Source organism: Convolutriloba macropyga, unplaced genomic scaffold, assembly GCF_964194025.1.
Source record: "Convolutriloba macropyga unplaced genomic scaffold, txConMacr16.3 SCAFFOLD_3932, whole genome shotgun sequence".
NCBI lineage: Eukaryota > Metazoa > Xenacoelomorpha > Acoela > Convolutidae > Convolutriloba > Convolutriloba macropyga.
Window position 1 is genome coordinate 13099 of NW_027450158.1, and position 11330 is coordinate 24428.

Sequence of the window (11330 nt, forward strand, 5' to 3'; positions counted from 1 at the left end):
ACAAAAATTTCTTTTAAGTTAAAATTAATGTTTTTGTTTTATACAAAAACAAGTTGTCAAATTAAATTCTATGCATAATTGTGGATAAATTTTCTTAGCAGTATTTTATAGTCAAATAAATCTAAATTGATTGATATCATACCAATACACACACAAGCAGACATACCCTAACACACACATAAACACACACTCACAAACAATTAAGTTTTGAAAGAAAAAAAAGTTACATAAATGGAAACCTTTATTGACTTTCTCTTGCTAATAAAATTTATGTTTGTTTTATATGCAGCCGATCCAGGGAAAAGTAGTACAATGAATTTTCCACTCCTATAAAAATATGAACGTTTTTTTCTGACAGAAAAACAATTGTACGTCTTTTATAATATACAGAAACAAGTTTTCTATCGGAAAATTTTTTCTGAGGCTGTACCAAATTTCTCACGTTTAAGAAAATTATTCGTTTGGAGATAGGTTCTATTTACTTTTGAACTAGACATCTATAAAGTGCTGAAAAACTGTTTTGAACAATATCAATATCTCATTCTTTTTATTTAAAAGGACAACCCTGAAAAACAGGAAATTATTTTTTTTTCTATTCAGTTGTCTCGGCAACTGTTAGTAATACTCATGACAAATAGAAAAGGTAATGTGCGTTTGCAGATACTTTTTTAGGAGATTAAACTAAATAAGTTGTGTTTGGGTGGAAGTAATCAAAAAGGAGCATTTCCAAATTGCCTCGAAAAAATGTCGAAAATGAGAATGATGGCTGCTGTGCAACCTCATTAAATGTGAACAAACTAAACTAGGATCTAGAGACGAGAACGCCCTGAAGTTGGGCTGCAAACCACGATCCAATTAGCGCCTAAACGTTCTCCTTCTCAATAGGGTATATCGTTAACTCTCAGTTACTGGAGCTAAACTGCAAGCCAATCATTACAAGATTCAAACCTTCATGTTTGATTTTGAGTTGAAGGAATACGGGACCTTTTCAATATTGGTTTTTTAATTGACTTTTCAAAAAATGAAGCACAGAGCAAAATTTTCAGACATGAAAATTAAACGTCTTTTATTTGCAGTGCGAAGTTTGATAGAAAAAGAAGGAAGAAAATTTGCAAATACAAAAGGGTCTGCAAATTAATATTAATTGCGTCTGTTAAGATTCTTTTGCAAATAAAATGCAAATACAATTTGCGTTTAAGCAATTTTTTCAATACGAACTTAATGCTCCACTAATTGACAGAATAACTTTTGTCGCCATTTTCAAACAAATTTCTTTAACTTCACACAATTTTTGCTGGTCTTTCATGTTTGCATGCATTTTACTTTTGTTTGTGTGTGTGTGTGTGTGTGTGTGTGTTTGGGGGTGGGTTGCCTTTTCTTCAATTTTTGACCTCTTTTGGTAGCAAAAACAAAATAGCAGTTTAAATTTATCTTGTTTGAATTATTCAGGTGCAACTGTTAGTAATATTTGTAACAAATAGAAATGGTAATGTGTGTTAGAAATGGTAACTTCTGATTTGATTAGCAACGCATATAATTTATTTCTTTAAAACCTTCCCCCAATATTATACTGGCTTTGAAAAACCGACCACTACATTATGCTTTTGAATTTTTGACAAATAGTTTCATACTAATTTGACAGCCTGCTGGTTTAAGAAATAATTATAGTGACTTTGAAATAATTGAGGAAAATTTGAAATAATAGTTGTTTTTGAAATAATTAAGGAAAATTTTTAAAAACGTCGCAACATTCCTTGCATTGTCTTCAGTAGCTATTTATATGAAGAAACTTCCTCTCTTCTTTTTATGAAAAAATTGAAGTTAAATAAGTAAAATTTAAAAAAATGTTTGAGAAAAAATGAAATAGCAGGACTCTTTGAAAGATGATTGCTCACGACGATTAGGTAGAACGTGGGCACAGCGCATTGTTGAAACAATTTTGGTCTCAATTTTTCCGCAAGTAACTTGAAAATTGTATATCAAGCGTCTCCGCTATTTCTGCAATTAACTTAAACAATCAGTCTTTTAACATCAGAGTGTCTTTCGTTGACACAAGTTCTAATGTAAAAAAAGGTGTGAAAGGAGATATTTCGTACAATTTTTTAAAAAATTTATCGCAGTGTTCAGTATTTTGAACGTGACCTTTTATTCACAAACCTAATATTGCAGTAACAAATGCAAATTTTGTTTAAAATAATTGCTTTTATTGATTTACACAAATTTTCCTGAAAACTTTTTCTAGACAAAATTTTTTGTGCTTCTATGCAACAAAATTTTTAACTTAAACCTGTTAAAAACATATACTGACGTTTTTGTGAGGAGAGCTTCAAATTACTACATTCATATTATTTTTCGTCAAAAACATACCTCGAACAATGCCGGTAAATAACTGCGGTGTTTTCACAGACTTTTGTTCTGAGAAAACAGATACAAACTTTGAGGCCTAAAAATTTAAAAGAAAAACAATTTTTTTTCTGAAATGAAAAGTTTTTTCTGGAATTAACTTAGACTTCTATTTTTTCTAAGTTTGATATAAGCCACTTGAGACAAAAATAATTATTCACAAAAAAATAACAAAAATGTGAAAATCACCTGAAATCCATAGTGAATAAGGCTGCAAGCAGCTAAAATCTCGGATAAACTGTTTAATTCATGAAGTTCTTTAGTTAAAAAAAATTTAAAACAAAAATGAAGACAAGTGAACCTAATAAAATTTGTAAAAAATCTCAAAATTGTTTCTTGAACTGGGATATGTTGTTGAGAAATGTCATTTTTAGTGAATCAATGACAGACAATCTGTTAAACCAAAATAACCAGAAAAAATAACTACAAACAAAACAGAGAGAGAGAGAGAGAGAGAGAGAGAGAGAGAAACGAAGGAAAATTTGACAACACTTCTGTTTTACAAAATTCTCTGCAAGTTTCGCTGCATTCCAGAATTTGATCTTCAATGTGTTTTAAATACTCTTACAGTTTGGTGAGGGACTGCCAACAAAACCTATTATACGTTAATTGACAATTAAAAAAATTAAGAGCAAATTGGACAATAATTCATTCAAAAAGCACGAAAATTTATTTCATTATAAACAGGCCCGTCGAATATTTGGCTGTATTCTCCTACTGGCAGAAGAAAATTCGTCAAAATAAGACAACTCAGGAATAAGGCTGATGTTAAAAAATTTATGTGCCGTAAACAACATGTTGCTGATACCAATCAAACTAAAAAGCTAATCACAGCACTGAATAAAATTTCACCCACACTGAAAAAAACTTCCCTGAAACTGTGAAACCTGGAAAAAATCTTTTTTTTTCTATATTGGGACATTGACAGAACAACTGAAAAACAACTCATTATATAGCAACAACTGCTTCGCAAAGGCCACACAAAACATTCTATTCGCTCAGGGAAAAATTGGTCGTGCTATTTTTTGTCAGATCACCATAACTCCTCTTCGAGTAGGATGAGAACCAATAGAAGGCCAGTAATAGCCCTGCCCAGCTATCGCTATCGGAGCTATTAGAAATATCTATGAAATATAATGCTCATAAAATACTCATAAAATTTACATACGATGCCTGAAAACGTCAAAACGTAAAACCCTTTTGAACTTTTGTTTTCTCTAAGAAACATTGAGGCTCAAAGTTCCTTCAAGAAACAAGAAGATTTTTGAAAAGGTTTCTTCAGCAAACGATTCCATTTATAGCACTTTATAGACGATTCAATTGATACCACTTTTAAAATTCTCTGCAAAAGATATCGGTTGGCCATAATTGGCCTTTCAAAAAAATACATCTGGTATAAAGTTCCTAACCTCCACTTACATTGGGGTTTGGAACAATAACAACTATTAGAGCTACAAATTCCACCTGTTGTAACTACAATAAACAATTAGAAAAACTAAAAATTGAGCGCCGAGTGAATGCAGGAATGTCAACAGCCTAAGTAAATATTAAACATTGATCATATTTCACCTGGTACGCGACCATGATGTATGTGAACTTGTGCAGTGCCGGACTCATGATGACAAATCTGGCGATATACAGGTTGATCAGCATGCTCACAAGTGCCAGAAGTGGATTCACAATTGACTGGATTGACTCGAGAACACCCAATTCATGTCCATACTGCTCGAACAGCACACCCAACCCACCGCCGGAGCCACCTGGAAGAAATGTCAGATGTTTTTGAATTATATGGACAATAAACTCGAAACTATAATTTTTCAAGTAGAATTTGGATTTACTTTGTGTCCGTTAATAATGCACTGTGAACAAAAAAAGATAGAATCGTATACTCTCCGATAGTAAATCGGGAGTTAAGTCGGTCCCCACAATCGCATACGCCAGTTAGTTCAAAAAATTGGACTGCTGCTGTTTTTCGACATTAATTGTTCCGATCCCTCTTGAGGGGGGGGGGGGGAACTATATACTCAAATGGGTTTTTTTGTTCAGTCAATTTTGGCCGATCGATATATTCATCGTAGAGAGTTGAGACTGGTATCATTAGAAAGCTTGTCCAGCGTATAATATGGAATTAAAAAATTTTTCTGATTTTCGTTTTTACAGGGAGATATCGAGGTTTAAAATAGAGTGAATTCCGCTGATTTATTTCATTCACCTTTCTTCGAAATTTTTTACTAAAATTTCGCCAATTTTGATAAAATTTAATAAAATTGAGAGTGCTCTGTAATTAAATTTTCGCCGTTTTTTCCTAACTTTATTCGTTGATTGTCAAAAACGCCGCATTTATTTTTGATTTTTTAACTAACAAACTACCTCTATCAATGATATTCGAAAAATTAATGATTCTAATGGACAATCAGCATAAGCAGGACTAGTTTTGTACAAATCTTGGACCGTTACAATCCAAAAATAAATCGGATTGTCATCAGTCGGTTTTTCATATAAAAAATTCGATCTTTTTTATATTAATTAAATAACAGAACATTTCAAATCAAAGCTCACTAGTCATAGGTCCTATTTGCTTCTTAATTTGATCCAAATTAATTTGTCAAGTGAATTGCTTGACGCTTATGGTCGTTTTGACTTTTAAAATATTTGGTTTTTAAATAAAAAATGGCTTGTTGAACTTTGCCTCCATTTTTCTCTTAATTTGGTCAACCTATAGCTTAGTGTCAGCAATCAAAGAGTGCTCCATTTTTCTGCTGAATTCAAAATTAGTCTTTATTGCTGTTTTACGCCTTAAGTTATGGTGTTCTGGCTTTGATACTACTAGATTCCATATTTTTCAAAAATTTTCAGGTATTTGCCCTTTTTCATGTTTTATAGTTTTTCAAATTTTCACGTTAATGGCAGTTCATATATCAGATTTTTAACGTTCAAAATAAGCAAAGTTGATAATAATTTAATCCTTAAAGATAAAGATATAGATTATGGTTCTTTACCGCTTGACAACACTTTCTCGAAGAATTTAAATGAATTTTTTAATTTTGTCTTCAACTGTCGTTTTACTTTGTCTTTTTAGTCGTATTTAATTTCCTGTACAGTTAGCCGATTTGATTGGCATCTTATGGAAGAGTAGATGAGCCCATGTTCTGATATTAGAAGATAGATGATGGTTTTCATGACTTTGAAAACTATTGTTTTCCAAAATGAAAAAAAAAAACACTTCAACTTCGCAATTTTGTTCCTTTTATTGTCTCTTTGTTACCTGGTCTCGTTATTTTAAGGTTAAAGATGACAATATATTTGTCAGAAGAAGGTGTCATAAGGGATTGGTGTCATAAATCTAAATTATTTAAAGAATTCTTTATGACTTTACTGTCTTCGACACGGGTTTTTCACAAAAAAAGTAAACTAATTTTTGATTTTTGTCATATTTGACGTTCTTTTGTAGACATAAGACATATTCTGGATAATTGCAGGTCTCAAGGGCTTTCCTTGCTTTTTTTCTTTTTTGTCTAATTTTTACCTAGTTTCAATAATGAGGGGTCACATAATACATTTCAAGGGAAGGTGTCAAAAGGGATTGGTTTCACAAATCTAATATTTTCTTAAGGAATTCGTTATGGCTTTACTGGCTTCCAATGGGTTTTTCCACAAAAAAAGTAGATGAATTTTTGATTTTTGTCTTACTTGACGTTCTTTTTGTTGACGTAAGACATATTCTGGATATTTCCAGATCTCAAGGGCTTCCTTTGCAAAAATGGACGAACCTATTCAAATTTTTTGTTTTGTAATTAATGGATTGCATGTCTTTGGAAATAATTTTTTTTTCGAAAAAAAACCATTATTACATAATTTTGTATTTTTTTCTTTTTTGTCTAATTGTTACTTAGTTTCATTAATGAGCGGTCACACAATACATTATCGGTGTTTGACGAAGTTGCAATCGAACATATCATGGGGCCAAAATATTGCTTTATGGCTTCCAAAGCATTTTCTGGCAAGTGTTAATTGATTTTTTGTTCGTTGTCTATTTGTTGTTCTTTTTGTAACTGCATCAAAAATTGAATACCGACAGTTCTTAAATCCATTCTATAGAAGCATTGGTAATGGTAAACCTATGGGATACTTTAGTTGATTCCTAATGGTTTTCATTACTTTGAAAATTAATTTTTTTTAAAATTTAGCGAATTTTCTTAATTTAAAGTTTCTGTTCTTTTTTACCTAATTGTTACCAAGCCTTATTATGAACTGCTGAATAACTTTTTTTTTCTGTTGAATTACAAGTTATTTTGTTTATTTTCAGATTCATCTGACGCTATTTTGACTTTGTTATTAAGTTTTGTTTTTTAAAGCGGACATAAATTTTTTGATGTAATTAATGTTTGTTGTTGTCGTTTGATTTTGCCGTTCGTCTTCGCTCGCTTTCTTAGTATCGTCATATCTCATCAATATAATGCATCATTTTCTACTCCACTGAGTTATTTGCTTCGGAGGCTATCTTTTCGTTCATACACTTATTATGAAAAATACTTGAATTTTTGTGTTTTTCTGTCTGTTCCTCATTTGGTAGACAATTATGCCAAAATTATTGATGAGCGGGGTCGGAACCTTATGTGCGATCGCACATTACCGAGCCTCCTTGTTCTTAAAGGCTTCACTAGGCCGAATGGGCATGTTTAAATCCACGAATAACTCGACAGGTTCAAAGTTCAAGCCTGTAGTTTAATCTTATCGTGTACGCTCTTAAACGCGGCGCTATTTCCTTTCTTTCTCTTGATCATTTTCTTTCGTAGTTTCAAAGATTTGTAGCTTGTGAGTGACGAATTAGTGGTTTTTAATATCTAATTTTACAACATATGACCATGCTAAGATTTCCAGGTCAGTTGGAAAAATAAAAATTTCAAGAATCAAGCTAGAATAGCCAATTAAATTGATTAAAGGAGAAATTAATGCTTGGGATCAACAATCAACAAATTATGCCACAATTTATCGAGAAATGTATTGAGTGAATTTTTATAGCTTGATATATATGACAAGTGTTGTATAGTATGAGATTTTCCATGATAGTGAATAGCAGAATCAAGATATTTCCAGTAGAATCTATCCTGAGATTTTTTGTCAAAATTTTTGTCGTTTTTTTTTAATTTTTAATTGCATTGATTTACGAATACATTTCTCGAACTAAAAATAAATTAATTTATAGATAGTGTTGTGAAAATCTTATTATAACAGACTTATCAAAATCTCTCAGAAAATTAGAACGATAGAAAACTGGTGTGTGAGTATTTTAACTTATCATGTCTCAAAAGAAAGTAAACAAATTTTCTTAAAAATATTTTCATGATTTTGATTTGTTTCTAGAGATAGGTTGTCAAGCAGAACAATCTTTTCTTCGTATTTCTACTTCAGTTGTAACAATAATTGATAAGAAACATGCCCAGTTAATTTAAACATGTTCAATTGATCTATTGCTTTTGCAAACATTTTTGTCATTTGCGCCAAAAAAAATTACTGCTAAAACAACAAAAAATTTATTTAGGCTATCATGTTTTCAATTATCTACGCATTCCCACTTTTTTCTAAATTCAATGAAAACTGTTTCCCTAGTTATTTCCCGTTTTGATTGATTGTTACGTTCGAATATAATATAAGGTTCTTACCTTCTAAAATGAAACAAAATAAAGCTGTTGCGATCTGCAAAATCAAAATCATCAAACATTCTAATATTATTGAAACATCAAGTACTCTAATCGATAGTTAAAGCGTTAATGAAAGAGATACCATTGCATAAGGATTGTTATTAGAACCAGAATTTCTAACAGTGGCTGAAGATTTAATAGGAAAAGTAATAAAAAAGTGTTTTGTTTTTATATTCAAATCTCCAATTTCAGTACTTTCAAATCTCCAATTTCAGTACAAACAAACACACACACACACACACACACACACACATACACACACACACACACACACACATATATATATATATATATATATATGTATATGTATATATATATATATATATATATATATATATAATACATACATATATATATATATATATATATATATATAATATATATATATATACTTAAAAATCAGTAAAAAAGCAAATTTTTCGAATTTTTGGAGACATTTTTGTAAACAGAAAACTTGATTTGAGTTGTTGAGACCATTAGAGACCTAGAAACTCAATTAAAACCCTGTTTGTAATACTCTCCTTTCAATAATCGAAAACATCTTGAAAATCTAATTGTTCATGTAAAAGATTTGCAATTTTCACTTGATCAAATGCATTAAATAATAATATTAATAATTCTAGAAGAAATTATCTCTCAAACGCTAAGAAATGTCTCTTTATAGACTTCAATGCTTTTTGTTTCAAATGTATTTCTATTTTTGCTGACTGCTTCTTTATTTTATAATTTCTTTTTCTCTTCAAAGAAACCGATTAATACGGCGCTCCAATTGTTTTCAAAGTTAAAATAACTTTAGGGGCCGGCTTTGAGGCTCAGAGCATTTCAGCTTCAAACCGGCACATTTCTAGAGTAAAAACTTAATTGAATTCTAACTCATTGCATCTCCAGAATGTTTTAAGTTCATTTATGTTCAGTTTTTTCTTCTCATAATGGTTATAATGAGGGCATATAGTTTGCCCAGGCTATTTTTTTTCTTATTTAGTCTCAAAATTACTCATACCATAGGTCTGAGCAGAATAATGTCATATTTTTTGCATCTTTCAACTGGTAATTACTATAGAACTATACACACTCTTTACACTTAAGCTAGTTTGCAGGAACCACGATTGTAGCAAATGACAAGCTTATTGTGACTTGCAAGAGATTTCTATCTACTGCCGTCTTTTTAGTAAATTGAGCATCAAACGGTTTAATATTCGATCTCAACTAAGTTTGTTATTGGTATTGTCCAAATGAAAAAATATCTAAGGGTCTAAGAATCTATTAGAGCTATTACTTGAGCGTGAAAGAAAGAACAAAAAACATTTTGTCCACTTTTCTTAATTGATGTACCAGTCAATATTGGTAATTATGTTGCACTTGAAGCCAATTTGAACGGCAATATGGCGACTTTTTAGTGCTTTGTTCTTTAACTTTAATCTGATTGGATGATAACGCTAACAAAAAAAAACCTACACAAAAAGTAAATAAGGCTCATATTTGAAGATCATTTAAAAACGCTCCTTAAAATTGGCTTTGAAGAAGCCCCATCATTAATAATCAAAATTAAACTACAGTTATTAATTAATCATATATGAAATCGATCGAATTTCAAGAATTTGGAATATGAAATATCAAGTGAAGCAGATTACTAGCCGTTTGAAACATTGAAGCCCATTTGAGCCTGATGTGCATTTAATTGACCACCATCACTCCCTGATTGAAATTCGGAACCATCAATGCCTGAAGCCCCTCGAGACATCTGAAATTTATACATTAACTTTGGAGATGTATTAATAACAAGGATTAGATATTAACAAGGATTTCTATAACTCATAACAGATAAATTTTAGCTTAGATAAACTTTTAGCTTTAGATAAGCTTTTAGCTTCAAGAAAAAACCCCACGTTTTTAAAATTAGGTTTTTTGAATTTTTTGTTCTTCAGAGCAGCACAAAGCATTTTTTTCCTCTCCGCCTACTGTGGCGTATTTTGTGCCCTAATGCTGTTTATGGCCCCCTCCCATGTATGCAAAAAATAATTTTCTATGTACTACATTGTTATGTAAAAAAGTGATCTCCGCGTGTTTAATAAGAAGTCGGTTTAATGGCAACAATATTCAAAAACTAAATGATGGACTTTACAATTGTTCTATTGCAGTAACGGAACGTTTAATTGACAATTAACTTGGTTAACATAACGGTGGTTATCAATACAACAGATCAACAGTTTATGAATCTCATTTCATCAGCGTTTTTTTTCCACATGTAAAATGTTTGTTTTTATTCTCCCCACTTTGCTCAGGTAAGAATAAAGTACTTCAGTAACAAATAGAATAAACCTTATATTAAAATTATGAAAATATTATTAGCAAAAATTTATTAATTCACATAATGCAATTCATATCATTGAAAATGACGTGTCTTAAAAATTTTTTTGAAGAAAATGTTAACTAGGATATTGATTAAACCTAATAGTAGTTTAACATAATAGTTTGACAATCATAGTAAATATTCATTCAACGAAGAACCAAAACTAAAACATAGCTGAACTAACATAAAATGAGAACATGAAAGATCCCAGAAATACAATAACTATTTAAAATATTTGCAATAATCATTACACCAAAAAGATATTGTCCAAAATCTAACCAGGTTGATCAAATATTTAGCCCTAATCAAATATTTCGCCTTGAATCAGGTTGTTCCAAAAATGGGTCTCATGTAACTATGTTGAATTAATGTTAGTTTAACACTTACCTTTTAGTGTAGAACAATTTCAGATATAAAATATAAAATTTCCTCTGACAGAGTTGTTTTTCAAATTTCTGACCAGCGGTTAAGACGAAATGTTTCCAAGTTATTAAAATTTTAGAGACTAAAAACAATGAAATGATTGGAATTGGTTCTGACAGCGAAAAAAAGTGGAACAGCTATAGTGGGAACGAACGGCGTGAAAATTGTTTTGATTTCAGTTCCTGAGTTGAACTGAAAAAGAGAAGGAAATTTAGAAATTGAATCAGCGAATGAGCGGCCGCGTGACAATTTTCCAATTTTTACTTCTTAGTAGGCAAAATATGGGAAATTAACCAGCGTAAAATGAAAGAATTTTCATTCAATAATTTTGCTGAGTTATCAGAGGAAACGAGAAAAGGAGGAATAGGTCAAACAAAAAACAAAAAAAAATCCCATTAAAGCTATACAGATTGCATCCATACAAATCAAAAAGCTTTTAACGAAAAGTG

The 11330-nt window shown here is 30.8% G+C and overlaps 1 protein-coding gene across 1 annotated transcript; it reads right to left on the bottom strand.

The window, feature by feature from the left end:
- Positions 1-3838: 3838 nt before the first annotated feature.
- Positions 3839-11060, bottom strand: LOC142355667 (uncharacterized). The gene is made up of 3 exons (XM_075407747.1): positions 10846-11060; positions 9744-9849; positions 3839-4163 (listed from the first exon to the last, which is right to left on the bottom strand). Exons 2-3 carry the CDS (start codon positions 9847-9849, stop codon positions 3940-3942), a joined length of 330 nt encoding a protein of 109 aa, XP_075263862.1. The 5' UTR covers positions 10846-11060; the 3' UTR covers positions 3839-3939.
- Between the last annotated feature and the right edge of the window lie 270 nt (positions 11061-11330).

Excerpts from the sequence above, each read along its gene's own strand:
- LOC142355667 (XM_075407747.1), bottom strand. The coding sequence starts at position 9,849 with ATGTCTCGAGGGGCTTCAGGCATTGATGGTTCCGAATTTCAATCAGGG. Across the intron at positions 4,164-9,743 it reads GGGCTTCAATGTTTCAAACG|GTGGCTCCGGCGGTGGGTTG; the intron begins GCTAGTAATCTG and ends CATTTCTTCCAG.